The following is a 15,717-nucleotide window of genomic DNA, read 5'->3' as shown; positions in this document are numbered from 1 at the left end:
GTGGAAAACAGCCTTGTTCATATTTACCTCTTCCACCTGTTCTGTGAGGATGACCTGCTCTCCCTGTTTGGACCTTGAGCCTCCACATGACTGAAAGTTTGATGGATTGCAGCCYGACTCCCTCTGAGGCTGGCCTGAYGGGAAAGATGGACGACTGTACAAAAGCACGTCCACAAATTCTGAAGAAGGGGCATAAAAACAAACAAGCAGGTGGGAAATTAAAACAATCGAATGTCTGCATATGACTCATCGACTTTGAGATGCTTCACAGGGCTTTTTTTCTTTCCTCTCTTCCATAAAGGCCAGATATATGGAATAAACGACAATCACACAAAGGTGAACTCCGTTTACTTATTAGGGGACCTCTTAAGGCAGTTGGTTACAATCGATTGTATCTTGGGGTATCAAAGTAAAGGGGGCAGACTGCAATTTTCATGCTACACTTTTTAAATTTTTACTKGTAAAATGTAAAAAGGGGAAATATAAACCCTTTTTTTTCCCTCTCTCCACCTCACAGTTTTGCACTTTTTTGTGTTTTTCTACCACATTCTGAATAATTATTGAACAACACACTGAAAAATGTGAACAACTTTGACAGAATATATATGTCAAGGTTTCCTCAGAAAGTGTGGTTGGCTGYGAGGGCAGACATTCGCCCAGTGGCCTGTCGTGTTTTTGAGTTAAAAAATGTTTAAAGTTGACAAAAAACTTGAAAATATCACTAATCATGTGTTACTGAAAGATTGGAAGATTTAACACCTGAACCTGAACTGTAAAGTCTTAAAAAATGCAAACATTTTAAAAAGACTTTAAAAAAAAGCAATGCTTAGCCTGGTGGCCCACCAGGCTTATAATACACTGGGGGAAACCCTATGTTGCGTGAATACGTTTAGAGGGAACAGTATTAAAAACATTTCAGTAACGGTGTAACTTCTTCTGTACCTGAATGCTGTCGGTTGTTGTTGTTGTTTCCTTTAGGCCCATGTGGAACCTTGTTCATTTCTTGACTCTCTCTCTGCTCGGTCGCTCCGTCTCTGGCCCTGTGAGTCCCKGCGCTGCCYCGTCTGGCCCGGCCCTGCCCGGAGCCCATCCGAGGCAGAGTTGCCCCCCTCGCTTTATGGTCGTCGYGGGACATCTGGTTCGTGAAATTTAGAGGCATGCAAGAGTCTGGGGAAAAAGCAGAACAAAACGAGCGACCCTKTTAGCGCTACTGGAGATGTACGCAGCAGCAAATTTCATGGTTTCTCGTGGCTTTACCGTCGCTGAAGATATCTTTGGATTGGTAGTCCTGTTGTCCAGATTGGTTTGGTTTATGGCGTCTGGGCCTTTTGTGTGTTATCGCAGGACTCATGTTGCTGTCCGTCGACATKGGGCTGCTTGCTCGCTGGTGCCGCCAACCTGAAGTCGTGACAAACTCTGGTTACACACAAGATTAAACTGCACAYAGTAATTTTGGACATTTTCTTAAAAGGCCGGGGTTATGTGCTTTCCAGCCACATTGCCCCAGGGCAGCCGTGGCTCCAATCCACTGACGCCATCATCAGCGTGTGAATGGGCCCTTTCAGATCTCAATTTAATTTAAAGGTGTTAGAAATAAAATCTATTATTATTATTATAGACAAAATTTGCAACTCAATCCCTTTGAATTGGGCCTCTGTTTCTTTAAGAACGTCCTGCTCTTCCCAACACTCTGCCTTCAGGAAGTCATCACAACATTGCCCCTCTATTAATGTTTCAACAATGTTTTTAYCAGTGTTTAATTGAGAAGTAGCTCGTATAATGAGCTCAGCAGACATGCAGTTCCACCGGGTGTTTGCTAATTGCTGCTGGCTAGTCTGAAGGAGCTGAGTGTGGGTGTTGTCGAATGTCAAAGCTTGGAAACAGCAGCTGTGAGGAGGAGCTCCATCCTCGGTCCCCCTCACATGTTTTGCACAGGTGAATGGTTGCCACGGGAGACTGAAGGATCTCTCAAACATGCAGAAAGAATCAAAGCAACGCTCCAGGTAGGTTTCTGATCATTATGTAACATAACTAACCCCTTTAAGTAGATAGATAGATATTTTATTTTCATTTTTGAAGTAGAATTGAAGATCTATTGCTCAAAACTGAAGATTTGAAAAAAATGACTGGTTTTGGTATTGMCTGCTTTTGTCTCCAGACGTCTGCGATCCTACTTTGACATTTATGTTGCCTACTGTCCTAGRCTTGGACAGACATAAATTCATATTATAAACTAACAAGTGAAGGAAAAAAACAAACAAAACAGGGGGTGTATTAAGGACAAATCACACACATGTCTCACCTGGCACCTCAGGGTACCTGCACACGCGCAGGCCTACAATATCCCTGGAAGAGGCCACAGCCTGGTTGAAATCGCCGTCTGTGAAGAAAGAGCCCTCTGAGGTGCTGACGACGCTGGACCTGCCTGACGAGATGTTATCCTCAGACGCTGAGCCCCAGCTGTTGACCATAGACCCTGTGACCGATCTGTCCAGATCCCCGGTGCTGGAGGCCGGCGTCTGCTCCAGACCTTGCAGGAGCAGCTTGTGCGGAGAGACGTGGTGCGGCTGCTGCTTGTGCTTCAGGTGGTGCTGGGATTGGCTGTAGAGATCTTCCGCCAGCACGGCCTCAGTCTCCTCGTCGGCCTCCTCCTCGTTCTCCTCCGGTCCGTCTGTGTCCAGTATAGAGCAGTATGTGTGGGTGAGGTGTTCGGCTCCATCCTGCAGGCCGTTGCTAAGGTCTCCCTGCGGTGGAGTGGCGGGTACGCCGCTGCAGGACGCTTCAGTAGTTGATGAGGCTACTCCTCTGACCGGGGGAGTGGGGCAGCTGTCCAGTCTCTCCTCTGGATCAAAGCTGGTAAGAATAATTACAGAAAAGACAAGATRGTCTTAAACCAGTGAGGTGTAGTGACAGTCGGAAACAGTCAAAAAACTTGCATTCACTATCGCTACAGTAAAACACGGTGATTATTGAATTTGGAAATAAACTAGGCTTTTTTTTTTATATAACCTGATGTATTGCACATTTCTAGAAATAGCTCCAAATATACTAAGTATTTCTCATACCAGGCAGCTAAAGCAGACTTGACAGTTGCCACAGCAACATAGMAAGCAGGCTGCAATCACTGGCGGTAACCTCCAACTGAGCAAGGATGCCTCCTAAAATTTCAACCCCATTTTATTATATCGTTGCCTTAGCCTAAAACTTTTGGGGCATCAAAATGACCCATAACATGTGAGGCGGAAGAAAACAGATTTCATACAAAAGAACTTTGAGTGTTGCATTCACTATCGCTACAGTAACACACRGTGGTTGCAGCATCATGCAGTGGGAGTAGCCAGGTGAAGAGAAGATGGTACATTGGRAAATAATGAAACGAAAACCCGTTAGAGACAGCTAGCGATACAACAGAATGCTGTGGATCAAAGCCTATTAATGTGTCAGAATGGCATAATCAAAGTCCAGACTTAAACCCAAGTGAGCTGGAGATGTTTAGTGAAGAATGAGTAAAACGTCAGTTTCTAGATGTACGAAACTGGWAAGGACAGACAAAAGATTTACAGCTGTTGCTGCGGCAACAGGTCGTTACAATTATTGTTGAACATGACTTGTATAAGTTACTATGAAGCTGCTGCATTGCGTAGATGCATCCCTTCTTTAGACGCGCTGCGTCTTTTGCTTTGTTCCGTACCTCCTCTCCATGGGTAGACTGTACTCGTCGCAGTCCCAGGCGTTYGGATGAGGATCGGACACGGCGTCCCCCCAGTTCACCGCGTTGTGTTTGGGAATCTTCTGGGCCCGCATTCCTTTCCTTKGATTTTGGCTCCCTGAGAAAGGGACACGCTGGAAATAAACGCAGGCCGGTTCTCTCGTCGATATTGACGCGGCGCGTTAGGACGGGCGATGCCCTCACCTGAGGTGCTGCTGCTGCCTCTGTCGGAGCTCTGGTGGGAGCCTCCTGTGCTGTGGTCGCGGGTCTGGTTGTACGGCATGGTCTTGGGGTGGATCATGCCCTCGCTTCCCTGCAGATCTGGAAGCATCTTTTGTGTAAATTTTGAAATCTATACAAAGAAAAGAACATTTGGTTTGCTACGTACCGTTACAGCTCTGTTCGGCTGTGCTGTGTTGCATCAGCGCTGCCATCTCCTTGGGTATCGGCGGCAGGTTGGGCGGCTGCTTCCAGCAGGGTATGTCCGGGGGCTCGGCTGCACAGCTGGCGGCGGCCTTGTTTTTAATGTTGGCCTGAATGAGCTGCGTGGTGGCATACGGTATGGGCTCGTACGTGCCCGACGAGTCTCCTCCCGGGCTCGTGTAGCAAAAGTTGGAGTTGTTGAACGTCTTAATCTCAGTGAGCTTGCTGGAGAGATTCACGTCGCTGTATATGGGGGTCTCAGAACCAAGCTGTCCCCCCTGCTTGTTTTCTGGGTGGTTTCCATAGCTGGCAATGCAGTCAGCTGAGGAGGAGAAACAAAGCAGCACATGAACAAAGCAATAGAGGCTATAAATCTTCAAGCATTGCTGCAAGGTGTTGGTGTTTTATTAGTAATAGAGGCTGTATTTCAGAAGCGTCTGTGAGCTATGAGGTGTTTTTTCTTTTTTCTTTTTTGCTCTAACCTGGTCGGCTGTATGTTGTCATGTTGCTGTCACTGGTGCCGTTGCCATTATTGCAGCAGTTGATGCTGCAGTCCTTATGATTGGCACATGCGTTTGGCCAGTTGTCTGGCAGCCACAGCTGGTTCAGAGGCTCGCCCATGCTGAGAGGGACAGGCCTGCAACAAGGAGGATCACAGCGCTGTCAATCTAAAACCCAATGATATTGTTTGTACAGAAGAACGGAGCRAGCGGCTGAGACGACTTTAAGCGTGGGAAGACATCTCCCCCTACTGGTCCTGCAGGGTAACTGGCATTTCCTCGTGTAACAACAATGGGACAAAAATATCAGTCACCTGCCAGCTCCGCACACAGTGTCTCCTCTTTGATATGCCACTGAGAAGACAAAAGCAAAGAAAAAAAAAAAAAAAAACACACGTTCAACCTTGATAAAAATAAAAGAGAAAGTGCCAACAGTGAAGACAGCCATGAAAGGCAGGTAAAGACAAGTGGGAAAAAAATGTGAAGTCAAGTCTGCACACTTCAATACACGCTTTCTTTTCTTTAATAGATTTGTGTTTAGCTTATTTTCATTGCATTTACTCATTTCGGTACAGTAATTTAGTCAGGATAACCAGTATTATTGTGCTGATAGACCAGGTWATGACTAGACAATCTACTGTTATTCCTTGCGTAAAATGAGTTCCTTATAATTCTGATTTCCTCTATTCATTTTATTTAGAGAAAACAGACATAAACCAGAAATCAGTTTTCATCAGTTTCAAYTTTAAAGCTTTAACTCAGAATTTCTAAAAGATCCTATTGGCTGCATGAGCCGTTTTCTTTTTGTTTGTTTTTTTTAAMTCATCTGGTTCAGACTGGTTATTTGGGGATCAGAAATTAAAATTCGGATCACTTTTTGGTCAGTAAAAGCACTACATATGGCACTACCAGGTGACAATAATACTTGTGTGAAAACTGATGTTATCAGTTTACCCAGAAAGTACAAAAAAGAAAACATTTTTATTTCCTATTCCTAAACAGAAATCAGATTAGGCTAAAACTGGCATCAACGGGTTGCCACCCGAAATCGGTATTGGAAGTTTGTCGTAAAATTCCAAATCAGTGCATCTTTAGAATGAACAGGATTTAAAAAAATATTAATCAGGCTATAAAGTACATACCTGTAGGTGTAAACGTAAAAGATGGGACTGTGGAGAAAAATAAGCAAGGAAATAAAATTAGTAAAACCATAAAATAATAATAATAAAAAACCTACTCTTTTATTAAAGATATAGACTGCTGAGTGCTCTGGACACATCATTTGACGTGCGCCTTTTAAATATAAGCTATGAGCCTCATATGCAAATGCTGCTTGTTTTTTCTATTTGAGTTTCCAGGTGAAGGTTAATGAAGGGGGCAGCCTGACAGACAGCTGAAACACTGTGGCAGATTTAARCTTGGCAGCTTGACAAGCTCTTTACCTCTAAACACTGTGGTGCACTGACAAAATGGCGCTCCACAAATATGCGATTAAAGGCCACCGAATGTCCACACAGCCTAGAATGCAAATATGTCAAAGGATGATTAGACCAGAGACCATTTCCCCCCTTTGATCTTTACTTGCTTATCACCAGGAAGATTTCCCTTAATATAATTGCAATGATGACTTGTGTGTTGTGTGGTGGCAAAACGTCAGTGTTTGATGGGCACCCTAATTATATTATTATTCAATACAGGCTCTCCAAATGGTAATGTAATTTAATATCCTGAGTCTCTGCAAATTATTTCATAAGCTAAAACGGTGAAGGGGACACRGGAACACACCCTTCCGGATGCCGGTGTATGTGCTGTTGAGGCCACTCCTCTTCTTGCGATGACGGTACAGCCACACGCTGAAAATCATGAGGATGAGCCAGCAGGTGGCGCCAATGCCTGCGATAAAAGCCGGCTGCTTCACCACCTCTGAGATCTGGGACAAGGTGCCTCTTTTGTCACTGATGTCCATCATCTGGCCGGCAGAATCTGACCGATAAAAAGCAGGAGAACAGGCTTGAACGTGAGAACRTGAAAAGCTGTGTACATCAAAAATAAAAATAAAAATGTGAAAGCTATCCAGAAGTTATTGACAACCAAGTGGATTTTATATATATAAATAAAAAAAAAAAAAAAACGAACGAGAGGAACAGAAACGTCAAACTAAACGCCACCCAGCAGTCTGCTGTCCCGTTCAGAGGGAACAATTACCTAATTGAAAGAACGCCACATYGCTCTTGACTCCCGGCCCGGCACCGTTGCTCGCTGCAACTTCTACGCTGTAGCGAATTCCTGGAGCCAGACTGGGAATGAGCACAGAGAARGTTGACCCATCCACCGACTGATTCACGTGGTAGCGGCTCTCGTTACCCAGGCACCAGATCTGTGGAAAACGCAGTGACAAGATGACRATGTTTGCCACAGGGACGCACTCAACAACACAGTGAGACAAAATAATAATAATAATTWWAAAAAAAAGAACCAGAACAGAATTGAGCTGTGGTATTTTTAGACCTTGTATTCCTGAATGATTCCKTCCTCTCCCCCCTCTGGAGGTGGCTTCCAGGAAACAAGGATAGCAGTCCCATTGGCATCGCTCTTCGTKACTGTAAYACCYTGGGGAGCTCTTCTYGGGGCTAAAACAGGAATACACACACTTGGCAACAGGCACATGAAGGAAGACTTACCTGATATGGTTTTGYGCTGAATAAAGCAATGCATCGTTTCTCTGTTGCCACAGGATTTGTTTTTAATAACACAAATACTTACTGAGCCTTGCAGTAGTGTTCATACACATTGAACTTAATCACAGTTTGTCACATTACAACTAGAAACTGTGATAATATTTGTTACGATCATCGTACAAATAATCTAAATGTGTACACAACTTCTGATAAATAAACTTTAAGGTAACCGTAATCACAACCAAAACCTACTAAGTAAATATAACCCACCAATATGTGATTTAATTGTGAACAAATGGCAAAACTGAGACTAATTAACAAACTGGACATCAAGCAGTAGAGAAGTATAAAGAAGAGTTAGTAGCACAGAGTTAGATGATACCTTGTGCTGCTATCTTAGCAGCACAGGCTAATGTTAAATCCATCTTCTGAAAAAYGGAAAGAGTGTGGCACTACTGTAAACCTACCGAAACACAACCAGTCACCTCAACTTAAAGGATTTATCAAAGAAACGGYCAGAAGGCCAATGGCAGGTCTGGAAGAAGGTAAGAACATATGTTCCCTTTGACACTTTTCCTTTCTCTCAATATCAGGTCTTTACGGAAAAGTGACAAGAAGAGAGCCRTTGTTGAAATAATATCAGACAAAATCCAGTCTGCAGTTTCTCATAAGACCTGTAGAAGGGACAATAGGCTGGAGACACACGGGCAGAGGTACTATGGAATAGTTTGCATCAAAACAAGGTTGGAAAACTTCTGTCTACAGACGCTCTCCATCCACTTCCACTGGGTATTGAAAGAACCATGGGCAAAAATTGTCAGCCTTTAGACATCCAAGGTTGTTAGCAACATACAATGGAAGAGGGATGTAATTACAGCAAAATGCACTTCTACAAAGTACTTTCTTTTAACGCACTTTTGAGATTTTCGTTTTCCTTCTGCTTCGCCATTTTAYGTAACCCTGTGTTCGTCTGTCTCATAAAATCTGAAGAACGTTGAAGTTTTGTAGCTGCAATGTGTGAGAAAATTCAGGACGTATGAGTACTTTGCAAGGCTCTGTAGCTCCAGCTGGACTTTCTCACCTATATTTAAAGAAACTGTTCAAAAAAAAAAAAGAAGAAAAAAAAATTACCTTCTTCCAATGTCCTGACAACCTTCACCTCACTGTCAGCTCCTTGGAACTCATCAAAGAAAGGTCGCACTTTGAACTCGTAGATGCATCCCTTCTTTAGCTGACTGATCACCACCCCGTCCTCCGGCAGGGCACGCAATTCCAGAACAGCCCACTGCGATTCCGGCTGCCCATGCTCCGCGGATACCCTGTAAAGCACCTTGTAGCCCTGGATGTAAGGGGACTGCTGTTCCACCTAGGAACCATTCAATTCAAGTAGTTATTTACCCCMRAGAGGCAATTKCAAGGCACATGAACAGACTCAAGAGTGATAGCTCAAACAATAAAATTCACACATCCTTATAAACATATAAATTAATAAGTGCATCGTATAATAAGTGCAACATCTGCGATCACACGACCCTTTAAATGCAAAACCAGTGCAAGTCTTGGTYTGCGTTAAACATCCCGTAGGAAGGATGTATTAAAGCTTACTAACCCTSCTTCTCCTATTAACTTGCACAGATGAAATGTGAATTCTCTGTGCAAAACCACAATCTGAGGTCATTAATAGTTTCCACTCAGCATGGTTTGAGAAAAACAAGCAAAAACACAACTAAGCACTTTCCGTTTAAACCGCATGATTTTTGGCAAAGGGCGCCTGAAGGAATTTCTGAGCAGACACCCACACAGAAAACTGCTGCTGGCATAGTTGTATCTGTATGAAGCTAAACTCAATGGGTAACAAAGACCAATTCATTTGTTGCYGCACTAAACCAWCTCTCTACCATCTTAGCAGCACATAATGTATAACAGAGTATATTTTCTTTCAACACAGTGGACAACGCTGCTGACACTAACTACAACTTAGTCTCATATCTGATGAAWGTGCGGTCGCTAATCTATCAGCAACTCTTATTTTCCGAGGCTGGCAATTAACCTAAAAACAAAAGACGTGTGTTCGTGCTTGACTTTTTGTCTCATTCGTCTTAATTCTGGGAGCTGTGAGGGCAGCTATCTGCAGTACGGCCAACATGATGAACTCACCATCCAGTGCACCCGGACAGCTGAAGACGACAGGACTGTCGGTGTGTGTAGGTGGATCACAACATCTCCCAGTTCTCTCTGGATGTGACGGTGGTCCACYCCCTGCATGGTGGAGGAGCTGTCTGTGTGTGGAGCAAAGRAAAAATGTTAAACACTGAACATTTTCTCATGTTGTCCAGCGGAAGTGTGGSATTTTATGGGAAAGACCAATACATAAATATAAAAATATATAAAAAATTGGAAAGARAATTTTAGATGGGTTTTCAGAACTTTTCACAAATAAAAATCTKAAAAGCAGAATGTTTTTCRGGGTTATATCGCTGCTATCTTTGCAGGGMAGTTCAAGATCAGTCAGGCTCGATGGAAATCGTTTGTATGCAGCACTTTTCCTACGGTGGCCCTGAAGTGCAAACCACGTCCACAAAATCATTAAAAACAAGTACAAATTTAAAAACACAACATATTCAAAATCACACCAACATCTAAAAGCACTACTTAATTATCTTTTTGAMACAAAATTAACAGAATTTAATAGACGTGAGTTAATGCTGTTACACACTTGTGTACAGTAGGTGGCGGTATGCGCCTTGAGTTTGTTTGCGATCCACCATAATAGAAAAGAAGAAGAAGTAGCAGCAACCGCTAACCAATGGTATTTTGAGTTGGGACATGCTAAGAAGCTAGGCTTTGTTCTTTTACACAGTTTGGGGGATACATAGCGCTGTGAATGTCTGCCTGTCTATCTAAACAAAGACGGAGCAAACAACAAAGTCATTTCCGGCTCCAAAATGAAAAGTGGTGTCGTGTTAGCTTTCCCACTGAGACTTRCCGCTTTCGATTTGTTAATTTGTTGCCGTTGCGTTTTCTTAATTTTAATTAAACTTGGTTACTGTTGTGTTGTCCTATTTTGTAGCTGTGTTCTTTTAATTTGTAATTGTGCTTAATTACTGTTGTGCTTTCAGATTTGCGGTTGTGTTTAGTGATTTGTTCGTGTGGTTCAAGTCATGCCACAGAGGTCTGGACTTCGACTAGAGAGGCGGAGTACAACCTGGACCGGTCGCCAGTATATAAGAGGGCTTTAAACCATTGCAAATTTTACAAGTTAAATATGCAGTTGGTTGCACCAGATTTTATTTAGGGKTATCAGAACAAAGGGGTTTGAATTCAGAACACCATTTTTATATTTTTATTTGTAAAAAGCTTTGAAAATGATGTATGATTTTACTGYCACTTCACAACTTTGCGCTACTCTGTGTTGGTCTGATGTCAAAAAAATCAAACACATCAAACTTTGCGGTTATAAAAATAAAAAGTTTAAAGAAATTTTATACTTTTGCGGGGCCCGCTAATATCAAGTGAGTATCTGAAATGAAATGTTTCTGTGAAGTTTAAGGCGTTTGCTAGAATTGAAGTGAAAATTAAGGCCTTACACTTACCTTGAGTTCTGACTGAGTCAGAGATTGGACTGGGATCACTAAGGCCATAAATATTACTGGCTCTGACCATGAAGAGATAAACAGCTCCAGGTTTCAGATTAGTCAGAACATGGGACTCAGTCTTCACATGCTCTGCTAAGGTCACCCATCTGTTTCCTAACGTATAGCTGTGGAAAGACGAGGAGAAATCAAATCAGATACACAACAAAAAATGGCGTGRATTCAAAAAGAGCACAAATATATCTAACCTGAATGCTTCTATTAAGTAGGATGTGGGCRCTACGCCAGGATTAGGGCTGGATTTCCATGACAGCGTGACAGACATCCGGCTAACATTAGAAACTTCAGGTTTAGACGGAGCACCAGGAATCAGGTGGGAGTCTTTGGGATGACCAGACTGGACAACAACGCCAAACTCTGCCACAGAGAGCGCAACAAATTTACTAAAATGTGACCTTTACAGTAATCCTCAGGAGGAAGAATAAAATCCCTGCGTATGAATAAAACACCTTCCACTTGCAGATATGCGGTCCAGGAAGCCTCTCCACTCGGACTAGAAGCAACACATGTGAAGAACCCTGAATCGCCCAGCTGACGAGAAAAAGATTCGGGTGCGCAGGTTAACCGGTTGACGTGGCGACAAGCCTGGTCTTCGCAATTGCTGTTGTACTTTAGGCCTTACCTTTGCATAGTGGATCTTCAGTGACCCCGTTTCTGTTAGGGACATCCGAGAATCCACCGGAGAGACCACTGTGCCGTCCTTCTTCCAGTGGACAGTGGGAGGCGGAGCGCCAACAGTTTGGCAACCCAGTACGACCGTGCTGTCAACGGGAACCGTCTGATTGACGGGACCCTGCCGGATGACGGGAGGGGGGTGCTCTGATCCAGCTGTGAGAAAACAAAAAAATGGAAAAGGTGGAAAAAAAAATGACTCGATGAGAATATTTCTCACATTGTACATTAAACACAGCATCTGACTAGAACTATGTATCTTATTCTCTTTAGAAAAATAAATGGAGAAGGACATAAGTAGACCTCATGAAAACAAATAACTGCTAAGTTGTTTATTTCAACTTTGGTTTTGAGACAGCAATACATTCATTTGTAACCAAACAATGGATCAGAAATTTGCATATTTGAATTTGTTGGGTTAGAGAGACAAGAAGAGCTTCACCAAACCTCTTCAACAGGATAACAAAAGTATGGAAAATGATGCTGAATATTTAAATGCCAATGCTACATGAAGTACTTTAGTTCAAGGGAACGAGTCTGTTCACCGAAAAGAACACAATTCGCACTAACGGTGTTCAACAATCACTCTTTGACCACATAGGGAAAGAGAAAAGGGATAACACAGAGACTGCTAACTGCTAGTCTTTAACAAGACTTTGATTTGTTTAAATAGAAAAATAAGTACAGAAGGTCATGGTTAAGATATTAAACATCAACATTTTTATCGTCTGCTCTTTTTCTCCTACATTCTCGTCTCCCTCTGTTCACTTTTAAAACAAAAGACCTAAAGAGGTAAAAAAAAAAAACAAAAAAAAACTAAAGTGCAGGTCATTAGAAATTGAGCTGATGCTCAAAAAAAGGTCAAAGTTATAAACAGAAAGCTATAAAAGTAAGAAAGATGAGACGAGGGAAAATAAAATGCAGTGGAGAGGAGGCAGAAAGAGATAAGATGTGAAAGATATTGGGAGGAAAATTGGTAAAGCAGGAGAACAATAGGCTTAGGTGGATGTGCAGGGTTTCGAGGAGAAAGAAATCAACTTTTCCCCTCCAGCGGAGGGCAACTAATCATTCATTGGGTAGAAGGTACTGCTGGAGCCGGATCCAATCATGACAGCAAAGCCCAACTAATAACAGTTCCACTTAGATAACAGAGCTCCCTCTCTCACACACATTAAAAAAAAAAAAAACCTGTGGGTGGGGGTGAAGGTTTAAGACAGCTAAATAAATAAAAAAATAAAAAACACTCCTGTTCCTCCTCCTGCCCCAACCACCCCCCCCACCAAAAAAAAGAAAAAGGTGATGGAAAGATGCTTTGAAAAGCGCCCGGGGTAATGTGAGCCCGTTATTACCATACAAATGCACCTCTCCAGTTGGAGATGAAAGGAATGTGTTCGGATGGAGGGAATTTAGGCGAGAGAAGTACAAGTCAGGGAGCAGAACTACGACAAAAAAAAAAAAAAAAAGTCGGCCATCATCCCCCTTTGTAAGAACGCCGCACACCTGCCGCGCGTAAAAAACGTCTGTGACTGCRAGCCCTGCACTTAATAACTCCKCAAGTAGATCCATTTACTGTCTGTTGAAACCTGAAGCAATTATCTCCCATAAATATAATGCACGTACATTTCACCAAGTTACATGTAGGGGTGCTCACACAGGTGTGTAATTAGGGGTGTGAGCCTCCAAGCACAGATAAATTGGTTTTTCGAAAGCAATTAACACAGATATTTCATCGTGTTGGATTTGGATTAGAGTCCCCCTCCGAGCTCTTTTTACAYACCACCTATAAATGGCATCATATGTCAAAATCACCAGCCTTCATTCACAAACGTCTAATGTGGAACAAAGACAAACAAAGTCAGTAAATGTTCAAAGGGATCTTACATCAGTTTGGAGGAAAGTACTCTGACCCTCACTTCTAGGGTTTCACCTACCAGGACTTCATGTAAATAATTTGGTCTCGAGCTTCTTGAGTTGAATTCAAACTTGAAGTGTAGAATAATACACAAAGGATTCTACAATCCMGCTGTTTATTAAACGTTGTTTGCTCTTGCTTAAATGCGGATCCGTTTTAACTGGGTGGTGATCTGGATTTCGTCTGGGCCGTTGCGTTACCTTAAGTTTTTTTGGAGTTTTTTTTTTTCTCCAACCATTCTTGTAGATTTGCTGCCATGTTCAGTTTCCACCAAAACAAGCTGTGCATAGGACATCKGATTCAGCTTTATTTGACCAATGGGCATTGTTCCAGAAGTCTTGGAATCATGTTTTGCTTTTTAAATAATAAGAGTTTTGTACACTTGATGTAAAGCCAGGCATGTTTATCTACGTATAGCACCAGGAGKAGGGCAATCCAAACTGCTTTACTGACCATTGAAAGAAAGACTAAATAAATAAATAAATAAATAAATAAATAAATAAATAAATAAGAAAACAATGCATCACACTGATAAGTTCTAGTCCAGGAAACACTGAGTAAGCAGATCTCTGAAGACCTGAGGGGTCTGCATGCTTTGTAGTTGACAAGTAATGCAGAAATCTATATTCGCCGTAGTGCTTTGAGGTAAAATTTAAATAGTGCTAGAACAAGGCGATATAAGCTCTGATAAGTAAAACCCAAAGTTTAAAACACACACCTTCTTTTCCAAAACCGTGTCAATCGATTTTTTGCCAACGTTATTAGGGAGAAAAAAAAAAGAAAAAAGGAGCTGCGAATCAAGAATCAGCAGACCGAAGCGCAAGTCGTCTCATTTGGCCTCTTTCTCCGTTACTCACCATCTGTAACTTCTAGCAGAGCTTTAGTAATGACACTGCCAGCTATGTTGAGAGCCTGGCAGATGTAGAAGCCCGCGTCAGAGCGCTGAACGTCCGTAATGGTTAAGCTGCCCATTTGGGAGACAGACAGACGGCTGAAGGGCTGTGGCGGCTGGTAGGAGAACAGAAGACTCTGGAGAAGAGAGGCAAATCGCAGTTAGAAGCCCCCCCCTCGTTATCTTTATTTACACCGAGCAGTGATTTAGTGGGATGGCAGAACAAGAGGGGTGGGGGGTTAGGTCAGTCTCACCTCGCTGCCCTCCCTCTGCCAGAAAATGGCCGGCTGCGGGTTGCCCGTGGCTTCGCACTGGAAGGTGACCGTCCTGCCCACCGACACCACCTGGTTCCTGGGGCGAACGGCGAAGGCGGGGGGCACTGCGGAAGAGGGGAAGCTCTAATTAATTGGCGGCCTAACACATTTTTTGATCATTCGGTGTTTTTAGAGCATCCCTGCGTGCATATAAAATGCTCTTTTTTWAATTTTTTTACCCACACATATTATGCATTACATACTGTAATAGTGGATGGAATAACACTGACACAGGTTCATGATTTCCTGTTGCTGTCTGATGGTGGATGAGGGATGGAAGACAACTTACCCGTGTCGACTAGAAGAGAAGGAAGAAACAAAAGAACAGTGGAATGAGTGATGCAGAACTTGACCATACAGCAACATCTTCTCACTGGATGACAACAAAATAACCCCTCTACCCMAAGCTTATTGTTTTCCTTGAGTTATTATGAGCATCTTCTCATTCTTTTCACACCTGCCTTTTACTGTCATCCTTYGCATCTCTCACTTTTTCTCAACTACATCATGGTTTAAACTATTTCTGATGAATGTTCCACCATGTAGTCTCTTGTAAGAGTATGCACCCTGCAGGGTCTGTGGTCGTGACGTGACAAAATGTGAGCATATTCAATGTCTCTGTATCCAATGTATTCTAAGTTTTGTATGATAGACAAACTTAAGGTAGTATGAAGTGTGAAGGAAAATGTTTGATAAARTTTTAGGTCTGGTCAGTGAGATTTGATGGAAAGCTTCACATTGTAGACATCATCATGTGTAGAGAAAATTACACATGATGTAATTTTCTCTACACACTTTTCAGTGCCACACTTTTCAGTCTTTGAATTGTAAAAAAAATAAAGAAAGGACAACTTAAAAATAAAAGAGAACACATTAACGATTGTGGTTGTACTGTGAGAAAATGTGAAAACGTTCAAGGGGTACAAAATCATTTTTGCAAAGCGCAGTATATGATTTTCTTTTC

The 15,717-nt window shown here is 42.5% G+C and overlaps 1 protein-coding gene across 1 annotated transcript in view; it reads right to left on the bottom strand.

Annotated features, from left to right (window-relative positions):
* The window catches only part of LOC103475898 (roundabout homolog 1-like), a 101,899-nt gene that overhangs the window by 5,298 nt on the left and 80,884 nt on the right, over nt 1-15,717 (bottom strand). Inside the window, exons 7-28 of the mRNA XM_017308506.1 lie at nt 15,043-15,172; nt 14,694-14,818; nt 14,405-14,576; nt 11,586-11,791; nt 11,413-11,494; nt 11,152-11,320; nt 10,904-11,070; nt 9,468-9,589; nt 8,442-8,676; nt 7,141-7,262; nt 6,838-7,009; nt 6,418-6,615; nt 5,775-5,801; nt 4,947-4,986; nt 4,615-4,769; nt 4,098-4,454; nt 3,914-4,030; nt 3,692-3,827; nt 2,303-2,853; nt 1,258-1,398; nt 943-1,167; nt 28-179 (exon numbers count right to left, since the gene is read on the bottom strand). Of these exons, the coding sequence (XP_017163995.1) occupies nt 28-179; nt 943-1,167; nt 1,258-1,398; nt 2,303-2,853; nt 3,692-3,827; nt 3,914-4,030; nt 4,098-4,454; nt 4,615-4,769; nt 4,947-4,986; nt 5,775-5,801; nt 6,418-6,615; nt 6,838-7,009; nt 7,141-7,262; nt 8,442-8,676; nt 9,468-9,589; nt 10,904-11,070; nt 11,152-11,320; nt 11,413-11,494; nt 11,586-11,791; nt 14,405-14,576; nt 14,694-14,818; nt 15,043-15,172 (3,801 nt within the window). The remainder of the gene's footprint in view (nt 1-27; nt 180-942; nt 1,168-1,257; nt 1,399-2,302; nt 2,854-3,691; nt 3,828-3,913; nt 4,031-4,097; nt 4,455-4,614; nt 4,770-4,946; nt 4,987-5,774; nt 5,802-6,417; nt 6,616-6,837; nt 7,010-7,140; nt 7,263-8,441; nt 8,677-9,467; nt 9,590-10,903; nt 11,071-11,151; nt 11,321-11,412; nt 11,495-11,585; nt 11,792-14,404; nt 14,577-14,693; nt 14,819-15,042; nt 15,173-15,717) is intronic.

This window comes from Poecilia reticulata, linkage group LG14, assembly GCF_000633615.1.
Source record: "Poecilia reticulata strain Guanapo linkage group LG14, Guppy_female_1.0+MT, whole genome shotgun sequence".
Taxonomy (NCBI): Eukaryota; Metazoa; Chordata; class Actinopteri; order Cyprinodontiformes; family Poeciliidae; genus Poecilia; species Poecilia reticulata.
Note: the sequence above shows the minus strand (reverse complement) of the source record. Positions and strands in the feature narration are given on the sequence as shown.